This window comes from Gymnoscopelus braueri, assembly GCF_963280865.1.
Source record: "Gymnoscopelus braueri genome assembly, chromosome: 11".
Taxonomy (NCBI): Eukaryota; Metazoa; Chordata; class Actinopteri; order Myctophiformes; family Myctophidae; genus Gymnoscopelus; species Gymnoscopelus braueri.
The window spans coordinates 21,329,490-21,353,597 of NC_137613.1; the positions used below are offsets into that span (position 1 = coordinate 21,329,490).

At 39.8% G+C, this 24,108-nt stretch overlaps 2 protein-coding genes across 3 annotated transcripts; one reads left to right on the plus strand and one right to left on the minus strand.

Moving 5' to 3' along the window:
* Positions 1-2,186: 2,186 nt before the first annotated feature.
* Positions 2,187-4,395, minus strand: LOC308095190 (dehydrogenase/reductase SDR family member 13-like). The gene is made up of 5 exons (XM_080442157.1): positions 4,185-4,395; positions 3,906-4,024; positions 3,696-3,819; positions 2,939-3,268; positions 2,187-2,471 (listed from the first exon to the last, which is right to left on the minus strand). The coding sequence occupies exons 1-5, from the start codon at positions 4,309-4,311 to the stop codon at positions 2,209-2,211; spliced, it is 963 nt and encodes a 320-aa protein (XP_080298283.1). The 5' UTR covers positions 4,312-4,395; the 3' UTR covers positions 2,187-2,208.
* A 1,312-nt stretch (positions 4,396-5,707) lies between these two features.
* Positions 5,708-16,509, plus strand: eif3eb (eukaryotic translation initiation factor 3, subunit E, b). 2 transcript variants are annotated; one of them, XM_080442152.1, is made up of 13 exons: positions 5,708-5,847; positions 6,617-6,734; positions 7,980-8,097; positions 8,415-8,457; positions 8,732-8,836; positions 9,508-9,633; positions 10,204-10,328; positions 10,956-11,082; positions 11,358-11,459; positions 13,813-13,922; positions 14,236-14,338; positions 14,921-15,055; positions 15,923-16,509. In XM_080442152.1, the coding sequence occupies exons 1-13, from the start codon at positions 5,758-5,760 to the stop codon at positions 15,983-15,985; spliced, it is 1,365 nt and encodes a 454-aa protein (XP_080298278.1). In that variant the 5' UTR covers positions 5,708-5,757; the 3' UTR covers positions 15,986-16,509. The 2 variants fall into 2 exon arrangements, with proteins under 2 accessions (XP_080298278.1, XP_080298279.1); XM_080442153.1 differs by lacking the exon at positions 8,415-8,457 and adding an exon at positions 8,497-8,539.
* Positions 16,510-24,108: the final 7,599 nt, after the last annotated feature.

The window sequence follows — 24,108 nt, forward strand, 5'->3', positions numbered from 1 at the left end:
TTGGCACAGTGAAGCCAGAGGCTGACTCATGGTTAGCAATGTTTCTTCATTATCTCCACCAGGCCGAAGATTATGCTTTCTCCCGTGTGTGTTTGTTTGTTTGTGTTTCGGTCCGCGGCTAATCTAAAACTACGACACTGATCAGTATCAAATTTATAATGCATGCTGCCAGGAGGCCAAGGAACTAAATCCTAGACATTTTTGTAATAAACAGTATTTTTCAGATATCAGACAGTTATTTGCAAACATGATTGGCTGAAAATAAAAAACAGAGATGCAAGGCTTCTGATGTAATTAAGATGAGCTTCAGGGGGAAAAATGCATACCAATATGGGGGCCTCGTATAAGATTCATTTGAACTTTTACATCCAAATGCAGTTAATGTGACTGCGGAGCCAACTGCTAGGAAATGCAGTGGCGGAGTCAGGCTGTGTGAAAATAATTAAAAGGCAGCTACAGACAGTGGGACAAAAGCATCCCATAAGGGCACATTGTCTTGCATATACTGTAGGAGCATGTTGAGGCAAACTAATATTCGAGCATGTAGGACAGTCTAGATTTTTCTCCACTGGAACGGCACCCTACACGGGTTCCCAAACTTTTCCATGCAAAGGACCCCCAAATATTGTTGAATAATGCAGACAATAATGACAATTTTGAATTGAAATTATTATTTTCTTTTTCAAATGTAATGGTTCTATTGTATTTAACTTTTTCATATTCTTCTTCTTTACAAATTTGCGCCCCCTGGCAGCCCCCCTTGGGTCTGCGGTCCCCACTTTGAAAACCACTCACTTCATCATGTTTTCTCCATTGGAAGGGCACTCTAGACTGGCACTTTATCACGTTGTCTTGCATATTATCACATTTACTTGCACATTGAGCCACTATAGAGGGCAGTTTATCATGTTTTATCTACCATAGGGGCATCTAAGAGGGCATTTTTATTCAAATACAATGTGGCCAAGCGTCTATATATCTATAAGAACACAATTGGCCGTGTTCGGGGGGGGGAGCACTGTGAGGATGATCTTTATCGCTGCACGCACTCCTACATGGCACTTGTCAGCGGGGAATGTTGAATGGGAGGAGTAGGACGTAGGCGCTATGTCCTCCTCGTGGGGGCTCCTCAGTGCCAGGTGTACAGTACATAGGGTAAAACAGCAGTGGCCACACAGAAAAGTGTAGGGAGGAATTAATTGGCCCAACAACTAAATTGGTAGCAAAAAGGGATACAAATAATTGCCTACTCTTATAGGCAATTTCAATGCACAGCAAAGCCTTTAATTGTCAGCAACTTGTGATGAACTCTGACACACTTCTCTAATAAGACAGTTCAGTTTATCAGTAAGACCAAGCTCCGGATAACATTAGCTCAGTAGCCCTGCCTGCACAGTGAATGGTACAATTTTTTTTTACATTTTACACAGTACTCTCATCATTTACAAACAACAACAACATAAAATATATCTAAATATAGATATATATTTTATAATTGATTCCCATTTTGCAGATGGTTGTGGTTAGGGTAAACCATCTATGCATTTGTTATGGTCCTACCCACCTATAAAAAGATTTTGGCCTTGGGTCATTGATAAGCTACATGTACTAGTGTTACAATGACATAATCACTCATATCTGTTATGGATACCATAAGAACGGCATCTTCAGAATCATATCAAACAAACCTCTTCCGTGTTAGACACAGTGTTGCTATGAATGTAACTGTCTTTAAATGTAATTCTATGGTTTGGATCAATTCCTACAAAAACTAATAGAATACGCACATCACTTGAGGTGCTGGGTTGGAAAGTATCATAAAGAAAAAGAGAAAACCCGCTCATCTGCTCCAATGTAATTTAATGACGTTTCGAGCCAAGGCTCTTCATCGGGTCAAACTCGATATGTGTGTACCCCACTACCCCACCCACATAAATAAACACCCACAGGTCAGGTTATTTACCCATTAAAACCGGGAAAGCATCTGTGCCATTTTAGATTTTTGCGTTGGCTATTAAAAAAATAGCAGATACACAAGCTCACAGCACGTCACTTTGTGCCGCGCTGCGAGCTTGTACATCTGTTATTTTTGAACATTTTTGAAAAAACTTGAAAGTATGAGAACTACTGATATATACTTTATTAATCCCGAAGGAAATTTGATTGATCTGATTTGATCTGATTTAGAAGGCATTTGTGGGTTATGGGTTAAGCTAGTCCACACAGTCTCTCACTTATCTCCCACAGCTTTTTAGCCTCAGCATCATCCCTGGCTCTACGAAAGACCTTTTTGACTGCACAGTCACGGAAGTAGCGTCCGCTGAGATGTTCGATACCCTCCTGGAGTGCACAGTGCAGGGTGGTCTGCGTACCCTGAATAAGGGTCTTGAAGAAAAGCTTCATAACAGGCTTGATGAATATCAACATAAATATGCTGGTGTCGTGGCGGCCAATTTCAGTCTTGATTGCACCTAACAAAAAAAGAATGATAGCTTTGTTAATAACCAAAAGGAAGTAGGGTTTCTGGTTTGAGCTAGCTTCCTGAACTAGTGAGTTGTCAAGTGTCTTGTCAATGTGGACCTTATATTGTAGGTCAGCTCTCTCTCTGAGGGGCCCTCAGTCTTTCAGCAGATAAGACTGAGGAAAGCTGACCTACCGTATAAAGTCCATGGCGAGACCCTTTGTCCACCTCAGCGAGGGCATGGAAAGATACATTTTGTACAGAAGACAAGACATTTTAATATGATTCTCATTGCTTTACGGGTGAAATACAGTCAAACTGCAGCACAATATACTTTTTGTATTTGCCATTATCAACCGTTTAACATATAATGTTGGGAATAGAAATATACCACATTAAAATGTTATATGTTGTCATATTACTTTATGCTAGTTGAATAATAAGAATATATATTTCATAGATGAATGTTGAATTGACCTGGGTGGAGGCTGTAGCAGGTGACCTCGGTGCCCTGTAGTTTGTTAGCCAACTCGTGGGTGAAGAGGAGATTACACAGCTTGCTGTGGCTGTAGAGCTTAAATGAGGATGTCCAAGAACTGCCTTCCTCACCAAGAGCCTTGTGGGTGTTTAGATAAGAGAAATCAATCCTGCCCATCTTGTGAGCTTCAGACGCCACGTTGACCACCCGACTGGGACCACACTCCTTCAGCCGCTCCAGTAGCAGGTTGGTGAGCAGGAAGTGACCAATATGGTTGACACCCAACATCATCCCCAGGCCGTCCTCTGTTCTACCCTGCATGAAGATCCCTAGAGACCAGAGGAATCTGTTAGACCAGTCGTTAATTCTCTAACTTTTTCATGTCATCCAAAGGACAAGGACATCCAAATTAATATTCGACAGGGACCCCAAGACCAGATTTGTGTTGTTAAATTGTTACAAACATATTCCAACTTGTCACATTTTATTCAAGATGTAAAAATAGCTAAACTAAAAGCTCAATGTACATATTGAAAATAGCCCATGTACATAGTTAAAGTGTTTAATCTGATCTTGCTGTATTAACTAATTTTGCTGGGGACCCACTGGAACTCCCTAAAGGATCCCTACCACTGTGTTAGACTGCTTGGACGTGGCCTTACATCTACTGTTATGTACAGCAGTAAACATAAACCCAGATTCATTATCAGTTATTAGCTAAAACTGTTTGTAAGTTTATGTTGATTGAATCATCACCTGCATTGTTGATGAGCAGGTCCAGTCTGGGCTCAGTCTTCAAGAAGGTTTCAGCAAAGGAGCGAACGGACGTCAAACTCCCAAGATCCAACTGCATGAACACCACCTCATTGCTCCCACTCTCCTGCAGGCGACCATTATTCATTACAAAGTGGCACAGACTAAAGAAACATGCAACAAAGGCCCATCAGCTTCAGGGTTATTTCTCACCTTTTTTATCTCAGCGAGAGCAGCCTCAGCTCTCTGTTTGCTCCGACAGGCCAGAATGACCCTGGCCCCTCTCTTGGCCAGTTCTATGGCTGTAGTCTTCCCAATTCCAGCGTTGCTCCCTAAGCAACAAACAATGCTTACTCAGACATGTCTACATCATTGATAAAGCAATAATGCTTACTGACATCATTCAGCAGAGTGGATAATCTTTCAGCATAAATTTGTCAAGACAAATCTTATTCCAGAATCTGAAGAGAGAAGCAGGCAGGGTTAACTCACCAGTGACAATCACTGTTTTCCCATGGAGTTTTGTGTTGCTTTTGCATGTAGGCCCTTTGATTTTAGTATAGTAAATGATCACATAAGCAACCAGCAGAAGCCCGGCAGCAAGTAAAAGTATCTCCATTTGGCTAAAAGCTAGTGAATGACACTATATGCTTGTATATGTGCTCCCCCTGTAGCCCCCAGCCAGTATAGGCTACTTATCTGTTATTGTTGTTGCATAACTTTAAACCTTTCTTCTTCTTTGCCGTTTGATGGTAGCTTGCTTTAGTGCCATTACTCCCACCTACTGGAGCTTGGTCTAGCTTGAAAAATGTTGTTGTAAATGAGATTTGACCAACAACCCAGACCACAAATCATTAGCAGGTCAGACACCCAAGGAATACAATTTGAATTTGTATACCAAGGCACCCTTGCAATTAAGATTTTTTTTTAATTTTTAATATGGCATTCCTATGTGACAACAAAACATTCAGACACTCAAGGACAATAGCTATTGATGTCAGAAGAACAAGTCGATGAGGGAAGAATATGAGTGTGGATGAGTTTCTGTTGAAAGGAACAAGTTCAACTCACAAGCTTGATACAGTACAATATGTTTGAAACATTGTATGTGTGTGTTTACACAATTGGCAACAGTATGATGTTTTGACCATAACCATTAGGTGAAAATGAAAATAAGCGCTTTATACAGATTTCAAACACAATTACATAATTGTTTCTCAGTAACACCAAATGGCCTTCTTTTCTTGAAATAGATTCTGATACTCCTACACATGCCACGTAGGCTATAGACAGCTTGAAGTCAACAAGATAAATGCTAGTTATTATTTTTATTAAATGAATGGCGTGCAGTTATAGACAGTAACTCAAGTACATTTGCTTGAGTACTGTTATGTACTTAAGTAAAAAATAATTTAGTATCTGTACTTTAGGCCTACTTGAGTATTTGTATTTCTAGATACTTTCATATGATTTTCATTCCACTACATTTCAAAGACAAATATTGTAGCCTGCTTTTGACTCCACTGTTTCTAGGAAGGGAAAGATATCAGTGTTGCCAGAATCTCAGAGAGAAACAAGCAACCAGGTCTATGAAAACAAGCTCATGAGCACTTTAAACCTATATAAATTACATACATCGGCAATTTGAAAATAACAGATCTACAAGCTCACAACGCGTCACCATGCAACGCGTTGTGAGGTTGTAGATCTGCTATTTTCAAAACAAATTATTGAAAAAAAGTGAGATTAAAAAAAACAAAAACATTTTAACAACACAAATCTGGTACGGGGGTCCCTTGCACAAACTATTTTCAGATGGGGGTCCGCAGGACTAATACATATTAGTGGCATTGGGGGTGTCCTTGACATTAAAAACCGCAACCACCAATATTTATTGGTATCAAGCAACTTTACAGAAAAATAAGCCCAAATTACCTTATAAAAAGCAGACATGGCAACACTGAAATAAATAGCTGTCGGCAGGGGGCGCGCTCTACTTCCGTGTGTCCACGCGTGTTTTGTTCATAAAGTTGCGGTCCTTTTTGGAACGTAGCAGCGTACAAACATGGCGGACTACGATCTCACAACCAGGATCGCACATTTCTTGGACCGGCATTTGGTCTTTCCTCTCTTGGAGTTTCTCTCTGTGAAAGAAGTACGTTTTTTTTCACCGTTATTTTTGATCGCGTCACAATGCGTTGCTGACTTTTCATTGTTATGGTCGCTCCTCAAGACGCGACAGTCCTGTATGAAGGCTAGGCTAGGCTATGCTATGCTATGAGGAACTCATGGCCACCCATATGGTCTAAAAACAAGTTGACCGGGTTCTATGTTCCCCGCTTACTATAACCCTAACCTAGCCTTGGCTTAAGACCGCCAATAGATGTATTTAATCGAGTCTGACTTTTACTTTCGTATCTGCAAATGTCAGAATCGATAAGATGCATTCATGATAGTCTTGATTCAAGGCTAATAACCTGGTTTTCGGGCGGAGCTAGGCTAACCCTACTGTGCGTTCACACTGGCAGATACAAAAGATGCAAAGCTACACAACATTTGTGTAGCTTTTGTATCTGAACTGAAGTTGAAACCTGCTCAACTTATTTGTAGCGGTTTGTAGCAGCTACAAACGTCGGGTGTATACTATCCATAGTATACATATACTGTTTGTATCTTCATGTCGCTGGCTTCCATTGAAAAACAATGGTAGCCTGTTTTTTTTGTAGCTTCCAGTGTGAACGCAAGTTAACCCTAGAACCCGGGTGATGACCCCCGTTATGACATTATCCTATGGTAAAACGTTAAATGAAGGAATTGCATTAAGATGTATTCATATATCGTCTTTGTTTAAATGTAATGCTATATAGTTCGCCCCCAAAAATGCTAATGGTTTTATTGTGTGTGTGTGTGTTATACTATTTCAGATCTACAATGAGCAGGAACTCCTTCAGGGGAAGCTGGAGCTCCTCAGCGAAACGAACATGGTGGATTTCGCCATGGACGTGTACAAACACCTGTACCCAGACAAGGAGATCCCGGGCAGTAAGTAATCCATCTATTAATATCATTTTTTTGGGTATTGCTCACTGTTTAATCAAGTACAACTGGAGTTGGATATGGAAGAAAGGTGAATACTTTGACTGTCAGGCTAGGCAAACGTAGCCTACGTTTATTTGGGAGATCTACACATTTTCAACCCGGCTTTGCCTCACATATGCTGTAGCAATAAATCATGTGTAATGTTAATATTTTTTTTATTAAATCCGGTACCACACCGCTAGATTTCCTTTGAGGCAAGTTTTCTTACCATGCACTCTTTCATCATCATAACCTTTCACCTCTTGACTTGGTGATCAGATCACTGATCATTTAACTCGCTGTTTCTTAAACGTCGGATCCAGGTACCACCAGGGGGCCAGATGGGACTCTTACGGGTCTGTAACTCTGAGTGTGTACGATTGGAACCAAATGGACCCGTGATTCGTACACTCTCTGAGTTAAATAAACACTGAGGGTTTTACTATGTAGAATCTGGTTCCGTTCCAGTATAGTTTTTAGTTCAGTCATTCTCAACCTTTTTTAATTTCAATTTAAGGATCCTCAGTTTGTTATGCATTAGGCCACGGACCCCAGTTTGATACAATTGTCTTTAATCTTTGGGACCCCATTCTACACTGTAAAATCCTAATTGCTTATTTAACTCTTGAGAGTGTACAAATGGAACCAAATGGAAACATTTGGTTCAAATTTGTACACTCGTGGAGTGACAGACCTGTAAAAGCCAATTTGGACCGCTGGTGTTCCCCGGACCAGATAATGCAAACCAGTAGGGGTGTAACGATACGTTTTAACAACAATTCGATACGTATCACGATACTTGGTTGTCGGTACGATACATGAACGATACAGGTTAATTTAGAACGATACGATACGTTTCGATTCAGTGATTTAGTCGATACAATACATGACCGATACAGGACAGGTTAATTTAGAACGATACGATTCGATTCAATGATTTAAAATCGATATAGTAACTATTTATTTACCCAAAAATTCTGTGTGAATTAAAAGCACTTAGTATTGATAAAATGTATTATTTGCGTTGCAAAACGATTCGATAGGATTATTTGCATTGCAAAACGATTCGATACGAGACAAAGTCAAACGATACGATATTTTGCTGTTTGCATATCAATATAGTAGATCGTTGAAAATTCAAAACGATTTTTCGATGCAGTTACTATATCGTTACACCTCTACAAACCAGTGATTGAACCTCTTTTTCAGCCCTGAAAGAGAAAAGGACCACTGTGGTTGCTCAGCTGAAGCAGCTCCAGTCAGAGACGGAGCCCATCGTTAAGATGTTTGAAGACCCAGAGACCACTCGACAGATGCAGTCCACAAGGTCAGACCAAACTGTCCACATGCTGGTCAAGTTGAACTTATTAATCAAGTACCGTACTCTTAAATATATTCATAGTTTATTTTTTCATTAAAAAAAATTCTAACGCAAAAAGGGACACAAACGCATGAGGAGAAATGAAACACCTAACTGTTTCTCACAGTTCCCAACCCTCTTGCCTTTTGAGTTCTGCCTACATGTGCACACACACACACACACACACACACACACACACACACACACACACACACACACACACACACACAGAGTTTGTGGCACAACATAATTTTTGCATCAAATTATTTGTTTTTTCTTCTCAGAGATGGCAAGCAGCTGTTTGACTATCTGTCCGAGAAACACAGTGTAAGTTCTGCAATCAAATTATTTGTTTTTTCTTCTCAGAGATGGCAGGCAGCTGTTTGACTATCTGTCTGAGAAACACAGTGTAAGTTCTGCAAAATGAAGCTACTGCATAGGATCTGAATACTAGCATATGTGCATTGTGCAAAAATAACGTAAATCCTTTAGATTTAGAGCCATTTTCATTGTTTTACTTGACAATAGCATTTGGTTGGCTGCTGTTGTTGATGTCCCTCTCTGGTTGTATGTTGTTGTATGTTTGTGTTCCATACTGTAGTTCCGCCAAGAGTACCTGGATACTCTCTACAGGTATGCCAAGTTCCAGTATGAGTGCGGTAACTACTCTGGTGCAGCAGAGTACCTCTACTTCTTCCGTGTGCTGGTAAGTTTAATTGTTAATGTTAAAAGTATACAGAACGCTCTATGTAAACTTTGTGGACTAAATATTTAATCTTTTACAAATTGTAAAGTAGTGTAGGGGCTCACAATATATTGACAATTAAATGTTATCTTAAAATGATTCAATTGATTGTCTTTGCACAAGGAATGCTTCTGTAAAAACCCAATAAACAAAGTTAAAAAAAAAAGTTGGGATACATTGAAACCGTTTTGGGGGCATGCAGTATGATTTTTAGGCAGCGCTATTGCAAAGTTTTGCCATGCCAGCCCACCTAGAAGAGCATGTTGTTACTTCCGACTTGATTGACATTCAAGTGCTCTGGTAGGAAATATCAGGCAACCTGATATCAACAAACATGGACAGCTTTTGAAATCTGCTTTTCAAAAGGTATTACACTGTAATACCATTGCAGTATAATGTAGCTACAGTAGGCTCTGGAATGCTCTACTCGAGACAATTCGCCTCACTGATTCCATTAAATCTTTTAAATCACTCTTAAAAACATACATGTTCCAGAAAGCATTCCTGTAAATAACATTTTCTTTTTTTAATTACCTTTTTGCTCATGGTTATTTATTGTTTAATTTGCAATCAATAGCAAGATATTAGAATGTCTTGATTGATGAAGATTGACTTTGTTGCTCTTACCTCAGGTTCCCTCAACAGACAGGAATGCCCTGAGCTCTTTATGGGGCAAACTAGCGTCTGAAATCCTGATGCAGAACTGGGACGCAGCTATGGAGGACCTGACTCGCCTCAGGGAGACTATTGACAACAACGTAAGCGAGTTTTCTGTACAAAATGTAGTCAAAATTATTTTGACTAGTTTTATGAATATGTACCTTAGAGACGGAACAAGTCGTGATAAGACAACTGACATGCATTGGGAAAAACCTTTCCAAAGTTTGGAGGAAATTAATCACCTGATTAAATGGAAGAAAAGTTATATTTATTTTAAGACAATGATACAATAACGCAACATTAAATATTGTAAATTACTTACAGATCAGGACCCTGGTTAGGGTCTGTCAGGAAGACTTCTATTGAAATGCAGTGCTCGTCTCAACGGGCCTTAGTCCGACTAATTAGCATACATTTTCGTCCCGGCCCGAAAACGTCGGGTATGGTCGTGTTCGGCCAGAATTTGAGAACTCTAGTCTCAATAAGAGCGCTATTATAGTGAAAAACAGAAGTTGGCTTTTGGAACAATGATATTGTAATAATCAATCTCAAATGTACAGTATATTCCTTTTCTGCAAGCAATGCTACACAACAGGCCATTTGGTGCATATAGTTTTGCTGTGGGTGGCTCCAGTCAGTATCTAAAACACTCTCTTTCCCCCTTACAGTCGGTGAGTTCCCCCCTACAGGCTCTCCAGCAGAGGACCTGGCTCATCCACTGGTCCCTGTTTGTCTTCTTCAATCACCCCAAAGGCAGAGACAACATCATCGAGCTCTTCCTCTACCAGCCACAGTAAGTAACATGTTAACCACTAACAATATTAACAATATTTTATACTTTGGCTATTCGAAAACAACCGCGATCTACAAGCTCATAACGCATTGCGATGCAACGCGTTGTGAGTTTGTAGATTGGCGTTGTGAGTTTGTAGATTGGCTATTTTTTTAACTACTAAAGAATTTCCTATAATGACGTGCCCAAAACAGGGAGGCCAAGGTTAATGTGGTACATCTTATTTTGTTGTATGCAAGCTGTCAGTTGATGTGATATTTGTCACGAAGATTAATTGTGTTATTAAGTGATATCACCCAGACCAGTTGAATTTGTGGACACTGTCATACATCATTCTGAACACAGTCATACATCATTCTGAACATTGACCATAATGGTAATATGAAAAAATTTAGAAAAACTTCCCAAAACCATCATGGACATTCTTGTGTTTTTTTGTTTGTCTTAAAGTTTCTTAACCTTCACTTTCATCTGGAATTTACACCTTGCACGCAATGCTTTGTGTAAAATCCTTTTCACTGTTTAGATGTTAATGATTGTTTCTTTTGTTTTCTTTTTGTGTGAAGGCTGTTGGTAAGGTAATAATGGCAGTACATTCAATACATGCTTTTGTCTGCTCGCTACTAGGTACCTGAATGTCATCCAGACAATGTGCCCACATATTCTGCGCTACCTAACAACTGCAGTTATCACCAACAAAGATGTCCGCAAACGCAGGCAGGTGCTCAAGGACTTGGTTAAAGTCATTCAACAGGTAAGCTCAATAAATCAGATGGCACAATACCTTTCTTAAAGCTGCATTATGCGATGCTGTAATAAAAACAGTGAATGTGGAATATCTTGTATACAGAGAGCTGTGGCTTTTGAATTGAAAGGTGCATTTCTGAAACTGAAGTGTTGGAAAAAAAAGTCTGTGCAGCTAAAAGGTGCTTGAAATATGCATGACTTTTTAAAACCTGTACAAAAAGCCTGTAGTGGCTTATCAAGTTATTCGATGCATTTGATTCTTTTGTCTGCCGCCCTCCCCAGGAGTCCTACACATACAAGGACCCCATCACAGAGTTCGTGGAGTGCCTCTACGTGAACTTTGACTTTGACAGTGCCCAGAAGAAACTGAGGGAGTGTGAGTCGGTAAGAAGAATGTCCAGAACAACATTTTAGAAGGGAGTGGGGGTGACCATAGATATAGAAACCTAGATACCTCATTGGCCTCTGCAGTTCGTTGGAGCAACTTGTATCGTGGCCGCCATTTTCCCGTAGGCAAACGGACACTCAAAGTGACTACTGGCCAATCACAGCGCTCACAGCGCGTTGACTACAGGCCAATCACAGTGCGTCTTTTCTAAGACCTGTCAGAATCTAGTTGTCCCGCCCCCACCTGCCTCTGATTGGCCTACCGAACGCCCCCTTCTGTGACACACGCGGAAGCTTCAGGGAAGCTCTCCTACGCTAAAATGGCGCCCAAGATACACATGCCTCAGAGCCGAAGGAGGCGTCTACATATATGTCTATGGGGGTGACCTCCAAAACCTGTGTGTCATGGCATTTGGGTGTAATACTCTCTATGAAAGTTGGCGGTGGGATTAAAGGTTAATATGAGCCATCCCTTAGCCACGCTGCTCTGATCTCCTAAGCATTAAACCTAGCAAGCTATTCAGCCTCCGCAAATCCTTGTCTGCCCTGATTTGCTGGATTCAGTTTGATTTTCAAAGCCGTACAGCTGTCAGATTTCGGGCCCAGTTTCCTTCTCTTTTAGAAACTCCTTGACAGCTGTTTTAGAGTTGCTGCAGTCGCTACATTGCCTGCCTATCTGTTTGATTGACAGTTTTATTGATCACTGAGATAGCTCTGACAAGTTGGTTCAATGTTACTGTAAAAAAAGAGAAAAAAGCTTTGATGTAGAACTATTGCTGTAGCTAAGCTGGGGGGTTGCTTCAGTATTTGTGAATCTTTATTTAATATAGCTGGTAGCTTAGCTCGCTACAATGTCCAACTTAAAGCTGCACCATGTACATTTCCTCTCCCTCTTCATCTTCTACCCTTTCCTGCCCAAATCCTGATTATTATTATATATCTTTTTACCATTGAGCTAATGGCGCCTACCTGCTGTTCCGGGTATAAATTGAATCTTGACCATCAGGTCAAAATTCATGTCAGATCTTGTGAGGTGAGACATGACCTTTGACACAATCTAAATGTCTCAATAGAAGAGCAGGGAGACAAAATACAACCACCATACAATAAGTTAACATTCTCTATTGTACAGATTGGACAAAATTTCATTTTTATAAATAAAAAAAAGGTACATAAGTACTGTAGCTTACCCAACACGGATAGAGACGATGTACAACTGGTAATCACATGCCGCACCAAAGCCTCTTTGCACAGAATGCACACCTACTCAGATGAGTGGCTGTGACAGTGCTTCTTTGTTTTAGGTTTTCAATCGAACCCAGTTCAATTCCTCTGTTTATTTTTTATGCGTTCAAAATTGATTGACCAATACAAAATTGCATTGGACTCGGTGTACAAAGACCTTATTAGGTTGAAACTGCATACAAATCCCCCCTTCACATTTCCGCAAATAAAGCCATTCAATCAAATCTGTTTAGAGCCATGGTAATATTGTCAACCAGATGTCTTCTTGGTTGCCTCGATTTGTAACTTAATTCAATCCCTATGGGAGATAATGTAGCAGCACCTCAGACTGTAAAACTGCCTGCCACAAAGCTCTTAATGATAGCATTTTACGTCGATTCATACTGTAGTAGTATTCTACCTCGTCAAATAATAGCCTCATCTCTTGTCTTTTCTTTTTATGTTTGACATGAATATATTCACATTTCTAAGCTATTCTGAAGACTGTTCTTTAGACTGCTGGCTAAACAAACATACAGATATCTTCCCATAACCTGCTATAAAACTTAGTTATGTTCCAATATGGTGATGGGCAGAGTCTTCAGTAGTCTTAGTGAGTCTTAAGTAGGATTAGAATAATTTTACTCAACTGGTTCAGTGTTTTCCTTTTTTTTTAACCTTAATTCAACCTTATATTAAACCATATTGTATTGAAGGAGAGCCCCTCATTTTCGATGCAGTTTTGTTGACATGTGGAAACATTTTGGGCTATACATACCATGTAATTCATACATGGATTCTGTACATTATCATCAATGTTGTGTTTATTTTTTTAAATAGTGACCAGTTATCAATTGTGTGGTTAAATTATCATATGCAATCTCTGTCATGAAATCAGTGTGAGATTAATCATTAGACTATTCTACTGTACCTTTCTAATGTAGCATTAGCTATTTTTATAATGACCAATGATGTCGTGATGGACAAGTCATCTACTGTATATACAGTGCAACCCACACCTCTGCACTACTGACCATTTACTATAGGATTTTATGTTTTCCGCCTGCACTCGGAGGCGTCACATGTTTACATGCTGAATGATTTTTGTTTTCTTATTCCTGTATAGGTTCTTGTGAATGACTTCTTCCTGGTCGCTTGTCTTGAGGACTTTATTGAGAATGCTCGACTGTTCATCTTTGAGACCTTTTGTCGCATCCATCAATGTATCAGCATCAGGTAAAGCCTCTTGTAAAAAAGTTTTCTCATCAAAACCAGTTATATCAGGGTTAGCCTCTCACCTTTAATAAAATGCAGATGCAACTGTACCTTTGTAAAGAAAAAAAAGGGGGCAATCTAGAACTATAGTTAATCATTTAGCATTAATTTGGAACGGTTTTCAAATGAACTTAAATGTACAACTATAGACATTAATGCCCTCCCTGCTTTTCAAGCACCATGGGGTGAACTGTCAAAAACATTAAACACTTTGGTTTATCCCCGAGGATATTTTGTTAAGCTCATGTCCCCTCTCTTCTCTTCTTCCTCTCAGCATGCTGGCAGACAAGCTCAACATGACTCCAGAGGAGGCGGAGAGATGGATTGTCAACCTCATCCGTAACGCCAGACTAGACGCTAAGATTGACTCTAAACTGGTGAGACTGCATTCAGAGACCACCTGTAGGGAGGAAGACTTTCTGGTTAAAGCCACTTAATCCAGTGCAGTGGGTTGCAACCCTGGTGCTGCTGGTGTTCTATTCTGCCATGTAGGCATTGGCGTTCATGTGGCATTGCAAGTTTACTCACTAGTCCTTGATCAAACGACTAGAATGAGAAGGACAAGTAAGGAAGGTGACCGCAGATAACTTCCTGGTTCATGGTAGAAAACCAGGACCAGCCATCTTTGTGGACAAGGGTGAAGGACGAATAATTACTTGCATGCTCCAAAAAAAAAAATTCAGATTGAAAGCCATTAATCGTGTGAAATGGGGCAATTTACTGAAATTAAACAACGGTTGTTTTTTTAATGAGTTTCATGGGTCACATACAGTAGCCCTGAAACTCACTCAACACTATAAAGTCCAAAGCTAGCATCCCTCACTGCAAAGTTGGATAGGACATTATCCTAGCAAACAACATTCATTTCTACTCTAACTAGCCAATAGTGTGCATGTATCATGGTGTTTCATACTCTCTCTTTTGCCACATTGATAAACATCTCGGCGTTCACCCCTCAGAGTCATGTGGTGATGGGCAACAATGCAGTGTCGCCATACCAGCAAGTGATCGAGAAGACCAAGAGTCTGTCTTTCCGTAGCCAGATGCTGGCTATGAACATAGAGAAGAAGATAGCTCACAGCAGCAGGAATGAGGTAAGCTGGTCTGTGTACATCCTCTGATGGTAACTGATGTGATGTTAACTGATGTCGGATCCTTAAGCAAGACACTGAAACCCAACGGCTCCTCAGTAGCTGCCCAATACAGTGCTGTAGTTGCTTATGGCTCCTAATAGTTAAGGGGAATTAAATGTAGAGTATAAATTCCAGGTATGTGCAAATGTACTTAGCCTATATGGCAACTATGGGTGGAAAATAAAATCGATTCATCACGATTCTGACATGGACGCCATATTTTGGTTGGTTATCAGAATATTGAGAAGCCTTTGTTATAAGTCAGTATTTTACAAAAAAGGACTTGTTTATTCTCTTTTTGGTTTTCTGCAATTGTTGATGTTGGCAAATATAACCTTCCAGCTGACAGTGACACATCTCTTCCATTAGTTTTTATTATCAATAAAAGATAATGGGAGTAAATTAATCCCAATGCATCGCAATAATCAAAAATATATTCGAATCGTAGCCCTCTCAATCGGAATCGAATTGAATCGTCAGTTACCTAGCGATTTCCGCCCCTAACGCCAACCATAACTAAAGGAGACACTTAAATTTGTATTGTTATTTTTTGTTAAAAATTCATAATAAGCGGTAATAATAGTGATATTGGTATCCGCAGTTCAACATTAGCTATCAGATTTAAATATCGGGAGTCCTCTCTGATAAATGATTATTTTGTTAACAATGTTATTCTTTTTACCACATCATTACTTAGAATTGTATGAATGGTGGATCTCTTGTTTAATAGGGATAGGGATTTTTTTAATATCGGTGATGTAGCAAATGTGTTCAAATGATCATTATATATTGCTTTTGCTTTTTGTCCATTTAATTATTTTTTACCAGACACCAAACTGGGGAGCTGCTGCTGATACTGCTACTACTACTACTACTACTACTGGCTTCTAGAGGACTTATCAGGATGAAGCTGTGGATGAAGGGACATCAGCAATGTTTCACGTTAAATTGATCCATCCTCTCCAATTCTTATTTAACCCCCAGTTTTGCAAACTCAGTTCTGCTGAGTTTGCAAAAATCTTGACCATGTGGTAAGATGGCACACATTAAGTGGACATTATTGTATCACTATGACTGAAAATTCAGTAGCTAATAGTAGGGTAACATGCCAAGAAATGTTTACCTGAGTTGTATTATGTATGCATAATTACATTTGAAAATTATCTTGGCGTTATTGTGTGCTCCCAAAACTCTTAGTTTAATACACAGGTTTTACACACAAGAATAATGCCGTGTAAAACACAATGTTCCTCAAACTACTAGCAGTGTGTCACTCCATGGTATTATATTACTATATCAATTATATTATATATTAGCATTTGTATTAAAACAAATTTGATATTCCCCAGAACATCCAACCACAAACAGTATGTACAATAACAAATGGGAAATAAAGCTCATATGTCTCCTCTTTACCTTTGGACAATGAATTTGATGAATGTATTCCAGTTCATACCATTTTCCACTAGATGGCGTGCTTGATCCATTTCCCAGTGTTTCATGACCCAGCATTCCTTTCCAGTTCTCCCACACTATAGGGTCTCCTGCTGAGCATACATTTAACATGGCACTATGTGTGGTAAAAGCCACAGTGTAATGGTATTGTGGTACACAATTAAATGAAACTTGATACAGTTGAAGGAAAATGTCATTTTCTGAGCTGGAGCCTGCTTTGGCTTGTGAGAAGCATGGATATGGAATTTCTAGGCTGAATTTGGGAAATGGCATACTGCAGTTGTAGGAACAAAAAAAGATTGAAATTATTGGGATGGTTGACTCACAAGAGTGCCTCAGGCAGCTACACAGCTAATATTAATTACATTTAAGAACAACGGCTGAAGTACAATATGTGGATTCTTAACCATTTGAGTTGTTTCTGTTGACATATTTGATGCTTCAGTGACCACACCTTAGTTTGCAATATTTTGACATGCACAGTATATTTTGAGTCAATATTTAACGTGTGTATGTTGGGGTACTGGTGAAACCAGTCTTTATTGACTTCATATATATGTATATATTTATATGTACATTATTACAGAACAATGGCATGATGTTGCAAGGTGAGCGATCAGCAAGCATTCATTTTAAACTGGTTTAGTGAACAGACAATTGGGCTGTTTTTCTGTCTGTCACTCTGAAAAGGTGAAAGGATGGCCTAAATAGGCAGCATCTTTAATGGTATTTACTGTAGCTCCTTCGACAATCATCCCCTTCAGACATGCCCCCACACACCTCTCTCTGCACAAATGATGGTTGACAGGTATTCAAGCAGTGCAGAGAAAGTGCCCCAGGTGCATTTCTGAGTTGCCCCCTTACTATTAGCGCGCAGGATCCTGGAGTGTGGTATGTGCATGTTATATGTGTTTACTCTGATGTTCACCTGGGGAGTGGCCGACTGGCCGTTGGAGATTCCAGGCTAGCCACTCCTCTGTAAGCAGTTTTTCTTATGCACACACATACACAGTCGGAGCTTGGTAAATTACAACACACACATGCACACACAAGTGAAAGCACAGAGCTGACGTGGGCTGAGGGCTGCTCCTGGAACAGCTGGTGCCCATCTGTGGTTGCTGTTGCCTAGGCCGTCTCTTCCTGCGTTTACGAGCCACTGTGCCTTCCCCTGAGAGGAGACACCGGCCCTGCAGAAACCCACACGCACAGGAGGTCTATTGGAACGCACTTGACAGACTGTCACTCAGTCTTCAACTTCATCATGGATACCCTCATGGCCTGGGCCATCACCAACCCGGCTGTGGCCCGGCTTCTCTGGGTTCTGCTTCTGGTGCTGGCCACCCTCCTGGTCTGGGCCTTGTTCTTCTGCTGCTATGCTTGGAACCAAAGCTCATCCTCCTCCTTGGAGAGGTACCTGGAAGGTAGGTGGGCCCTCTGTACTGTAGTATTCTCCTAATAGGCAGAGGCCACCAATAGGCTGGTACTACAAGACTGGCACAAGTAAACTGGAAAGCTCATGCCAATGTGGAGACAAACTTGGCTCAACTGGGTTCCTGGGCGGTACTTTAAGTGGAAATGTGTTCTATTTTTTCCCTCATCCCGTAATTGTAAATTGTTAGGCTTTCCTTTCCAAGACAGCCCTTTTCCCACATTTTCCAGAAGCTGCTGTGACTTGGCACAGGAAGCATTTTGTGGTTGGCCTTGGCTGATTGCTGCTTAAATATACATATAACTATTTGTGAGGGTACAGTGGGTCTTTCATGCACAATGGCACATTAAAACAAGTCTATTTTCAAATTGTTGTAAACCATCATATGCATACCTACCCATGTCATAAATGTTCAGAGAATATAACCTATTTTCTATGTGTGGTTGTACCATAGCCCACACTGAGAGCCTAATGACATGTTTTATATTTTATGTCTTCTCTTGCTAGAGTAATTTTCAGTATCATAGAAACCATTGTCAATACTGATAATGCAACTAATATACTGTAGTTGCTAGTGTGCAATGACCCCCTGCACCCTCTTCTCTGTTAGTCCACAGAACCTTTTTTGATGCTACAGGGGTCTTCAGAGTTAGTACAGGGGGATCTCCAAATCTTTGTGTAGTTTTTTTCCCCCATTAACCACTTCAGCCGTAGCATCCCTATTCTGAGAGGAACGTTAGCCAAAAATAGCCGATCTACAAGCACACAACGTCTCGCACTGCGAGGCGTTGTGAGCTTGTAAATCGTCCATTTCCGGTTTAGAGGTTTGGTGTAGAGGGGGAAAAAAGAGCAGACTAAGCCAAAGGTCAAGTTTACTAGTATTGAGGGTTTAAGTAGTTAATGTCTGAAAATACACATCAACATGTATCCACCATAGGCCTATTAATAGAAAAGATAAGTCGACAAACCAAAAAATATTAATTTGCACAACAGTGATGAGAGTTGTCAAACAACTCTAAAAAGCTATCTATAAAAAGTTAAATCTGCAACTCATGTGTATAATATGTAGTGGGCGTCCCTGCTTCATCTCTCTGTGCTTTCACTTGTGTGTGCATGTGTGTGTTGTAATTTACCGAGCTCTGACTGTGTATGTGTGTGCATAAGAAAAGCTATCAGCGGTCCTTGGCCTGAAAAACATTGAAGACCCCTGCTATATTATATTATTTCCAAAGTCTACAAAAACAAAGTTGGTATAATAGTTATCAAGCTTTTAGCTATTGACAGATTAAGATGCATTTTATAATGGAAAATGGTGGGTGATTGTCAAATGAATTCGTGCTGAAATAATTGGTTTGTTTCCACAGTTATGGTGAAGCATCCGAGGTCAAAAGCTTCAAGTCAGGTGAGTACTTCAATAATATAGTAGACATGATTCTGTTTCTGTTAAGGGATATATGAGGCCAACTGTCAATATACTGTATGCCACGTCTTAACTTCTCACCCTGGGTAAACATAGAAGTCAAAGTGTGAGGACGAAGGCTGCAGTTATAGTAGCCTGTATAGAATAATACAGACTCAATGATCCTCGTTGGGCCTCCCTGCAATTCCTCTTTTGGACTTCAGAAGGCACTGCTTGCACAGGAAATGTTCTCATCAAATGGGCCGCTTTATGCTGTGGTTCCCAAATAGTAGTCCTGGTGTGCCTTGGGATTTTGTATCAAACACATGCTATTGCTATTTAATACAACTATACACAAAGTTATAGATTATTTATAAAGGTAAATTCTGAATATATATTTTAACCAATTTCAACCTGGTATTTTACAGTAGGCAAATATCTTAACGGTAGGCAAATATTTTAAATGTATTTATATCCACCCACATTTAAAAAATAATAATAATAATTGCCCTCTATAACTAAAATTGTAAATTAAAAACACTTTAAATATTGTATTCATTTTAGAAATAGTTCATCTTTCACTCAAGGGGATCAACGTTGATGTCATTTGTCCATGTGTGGTCCATGTGTGGTCCAGCCCTATGGAATGTATGGAATGCATGTGCTAACTAAAAAACAACTTAATACTTCCTAAGGTTAATATGAGCAACAAAACAATATTTTATTTATGTTTTAACATAACATGCATTCCATAGGGCTGGACCACACATGAATAGACAAACTATTTCTAATATAAATAAAATATTTAAGGTGATTTAAATTTTAGAAATGGAGGACAATTATAATGTATTAAGGCATAAGGCTTATTAGCCAGGGATCCTTTTAAATAGCTAGATCTACAAGCTGCCAATGTACAAGCTCACAATACATCACATCTGGCGTGCCTTGAGATTTTGACTTTAAATAAATGAAATAAATTTAGCATTTTCTCCTCGCGCCAGATAGCCAGACAAATTTGTGACCTAATCAGATTATTTGAATGCCTAGTATTCCATGGCTCAGTTAGAAAACTCACCTGGCACCAACTAAAAGTGTAACCTCAACATTTTTCATATGCTCTCCTCTCTGTTATGTATTTATCCCTAAAATGCCATATTTGTCAAATTTGGAATTATTTTGTTGAATTTCAATTTATGGCATTTACATTTAAAATAATAATCGCCGTTTGTACAGGCAGTGAAGGGCTCACCTGAGCTGCATTTGGTCTTAATTTGCACCTGCCAAACTGCCAAATGTTTGCATTGAGCCAGGTACAGGTAGGTGAGCAGCATTAGCCTGATTATGGTCTGGAGCCAGGCTAGTGCAGCATTTGAGCTGATGGTACTTGGATGCCTCCTTGAAGTGGGTATGCAGCATCTAAATTTGACTTAAACCTAATTTGTGCTTCATCTCACAACAGTGTCGATTGTCAAAAGTAAATTATTTTAAGATAGATTTCAATTAGCCACTGAAAATTACGACTTTCCTCATCCCCCTATTGTGACTATTCAGTTTTAGTTTATTCTCCATATTTGTTTAAGTAACAATCTATTGGCCTGCTAAATGTGTATTGTGTGTAGATATTCTACCTGTATTTATGGAAAGCTATGAAGACCTTTAAACATGAGACTGTGTTGATGTGGAACCATAAACATAGAACAGGGGGACTGCTAGGAATTCTTTGCCTTCTGACAGGCTTTGACCCCCAGCCACCTAGCCTCGCCTAGCCAGACTATATTTGCACTGGCAGATTCGTCTGGTCCCAGGCTACCAGCCACCACCACCACCACACACACTGATACCTCTTTGATCCTGTGTCACCTCACTTCTCGCAAGCCCCCTGCCAACATCCAACTGTGGCATCTCTTCATGTGAAGTTGTTTATTTCCACACCTATAGTCTGTATAGCAGAGCCTCCCAGCTGGCATCTGTTCCATTACTAACTACACAACACTACACTACTGTACATGTGAGCTCATTTTGGACTATAATGTGAAACTAATAGGCTCTGAGAATGAATTTTGGCACAGCAAATGGACAACAGACCTGTGTGTGTGTGTGTGTGTGTGTGTGTGTGTGTGTGTGTGTGTGTGTGTGTGTGTGTGTGTGTGTGTGTGTGTGTGTGTGTGTGTGTGTGTGTGTGTGTGTGTGAAGTTCAAGAGGTTTTTTGAGTTGGCCCCTGATTGTGGCCATGAGCGGGAGCCTCTGTCTGTGAGGTGGTAATGGACCAACAATGGTTCATTTTCTCCTACTGCACCAAGTGGGTGTACAGAGGGGTTTTTCTTCTTCTCCTCACTATGGAGAATAGCGTTCAGACATGCCTGCCTTGCTAACATAGTGACCATCAGTTCTTGGGTATCTCAACCTCTGCTTTGAAACCGGCTTTTGTGTTGGAGCACCAACACATGCTGTTTGCTGACAGAGAGCTGGACTTCTCTCTGCTGCAAAGAAGAGCTCTGTGGCTAATGTTAATTGCCACCAGAAGCTGGGCTGCCGTAGTTGAATGGGTAAAGAGGCCGTCTGGGAATCAGAAGGTCCCCCAGTCCGCCCCCCGGTCCGCCCAGTCTGTTTGTCAAAGTGTCCCTGAGCAAGACACTTAACCCCCTACTGCTCCCCAGGCACTGTATCAATGGCGCCCACTGCTCCTAATAGATAGATTGGGTAAATGTAGAGGACATATTTAAAAAATGTTCAGTGACAGAAAATACCCTAAAGGAGTGGGGAATAAATTATAATAATTAAATGATTAAGCTTGAGCATGGAGAACATGCAGTAGCCCTGACCACCATATGCACACTGCGGCCATTTTGGTCTTGAATCATACTTTGTGTATGCATGACATCAGAGCAAATTGGCTGCCGCGTAACAGTTAATAAAACAAATCTAGTATTTAATAATCTAATAATAACTTGATAAAAAACATTCTGAAAAATACTGAAAATAGCATTGCATGGTGACATGGGAGCTTGTAGGTTATAGCTATTTTAGCTATTTTCTCTATTTTTGCATGACACCATTGTACGACAAGTATAAAACGGCATAAGTTATTAATCAATTTAGTTGATTATAGAAAAATATTACAAGGAGTTCAGGTCATGCTACTACACACCATTGAGCTGAAGGCCCGTTATCCTGTTGTAAAGAATAATCTGCCCAGTGGAAATTGATGGATGCTCTTTCACAGTAAATACCTGCTTCATACTTATACATTACATTTAGTAAGATGTGTGAGGTACTGGGCAGTGTTGTTGGCCAGTAAGCGGCTCCACTGGAGCAAATGGGAGGTTTACTGTCTCTTCCCTAAAGGCCATCTCAATCGTAGTTATTGAGGGGACATTAACATCATCAGTAGTAAGTTATGGCTAAGGTCCTGCGCCGTGACCCATTATGACAAATGTCCAACAGTAATCAGAGACAAGTACAGCAATGAATGCCTGCTGAACTTTTGAAATCCATGACCTTACATTCCTATCTTCTGTAGTGTGGTATGAGATCTGAATGAATTCATTAGGAGTTCATTTTTTTCTTTCATGATTGAGTGAATAACAGCATTGTTGTTCGGTCATAATGAAAGTATACGTCATACAGACTGCATGAGTTGGAGCTTGTATATGATTCTCATAGCATGTAATCCTGCATTCCAATATTGTGTTGTCCTAGCTAGTTGTGTTAATTGCTGATTCTATGGGTTGCAATTACTACATGATTTATCACAACTAATATATAATTATACTCTTAACAATTATGTTATCTATACTTTTTTTTTAATGAAAAAACTTAATTTAAACCATAAGCTTTCAGTATCTCTAAATCATAGTGGATCCAGTGAGTAAATAGAAAAATCGTTTTGTAAAAACAAATGTACATTGCCTATTATATTTAGATTATTTTTGAATTTTGTAGTAGTTCTGCAATGAACATACCAAGGACAACGTGAGTTACCCACTATCCTAAGAAGAACAATTAAATCGTATCACTTGTTTCATTGTTAAGGTGTTTAAAGTAGTCAAATTTGAGTCACAGAATTGTCATTTTGTGACAGATCTCATTTGATGTTGTGGCATTACTCCACTCATGGAAATTCAGTCCAGGGAAATAGTGGGGAAAACAAACCCCTATTTGTGTACCTGACAGTGCTAATTACAATCAATGGCCTCTGCATAAGGATGTCTTTGTCCTGCCCTGACATAGCTTGCCAGATATCTAATGGAGTGATTTTGATTGGAGAGCTCTATAATTAGAAACAACTTCATTAAAATTTATTTGAAAATGAACCATACAGCAGTGAGTAGACTTTCATGTATCCAGGGTTCGTTTTTTCTGAGGGGGTTGACATTTTCCTTACAACTTAAGCCCTGTACTTGTTGTATTGTTGTACAACAAATGTCAAAACTAGCCAATCTACAAGCTAGATTGCCAAGATAGAACCCTGCCAGAGTTCTGCTAGCATGGACTCTAGCAGAGATAAAACATCCCTACCGGTTATTTAAAAATGTTTAGACCAGAGTGGGGTATGTCAAAAGCAGAGGCATTCCCCTTCCATCCCCCTCAGCATGATTCATACTGATTTTGGTGACCCAGTGTGTTTCTTGCGCAACCCTTGGCCAGGATATTTCAATATAATCCCTACTGATTTTGGTGAAATCATGGGTTTTCCTCTAGCGCCACCCATCAGCTAATTTCCAACTGGGT

What these genes read in the sequence shown, in the direction of transcription:
- LOC308095190 (XM_080442157.1), bottom strand. Translation starts at nt 4,311, where the DNA reads ATGGAGATACTTTTACTTGCTGCCGGGCTTCTGCTGGTTGCTTATGTG. An exon ending in CCTGCTCATCAACAATGCAG is followed by an intron (nt 3,269 to 3,695) that starts GTGATGATTCAA and finishes TCTGGTCTCTAG; the next exon opens with GGATCTTCATGCAGGGTAGA. An exon ending in CTGCTACAGCCTCCACCCAG is followed by an intron (nt 2,472 to 2,938) that starts GTCAATTCAACA and finishes TTTTTTTGTTAG; the next exon opens with GTGCAATCAAGACTGAAATT.
- eif3eb (XM_080442152.1), top strand. Translation starts at nt 5,758, where the DNA reads ATGGCGGACTACGATCTCACAACCAGGATCGCACATTTCTTGGACCGG. An exon ending in CGACAGATGCAGTCCACAAG is followed by an intron (nt 8,098 to 8,414) that starts GTCAGACCAAAC and finishes TTTTCTTCTCAG; the next exon opens with AGATGGCAAGCAGCTGTTTG. An exon ending in TGGTTAAAGTCATTCAACAG is followed by an intron (nt 11,083 to 11,357) that starts GTAAGCTCAATA and finishes CGCCCTCCCCAG; the next exon opens with GAGTCCTACACATACAAGGA.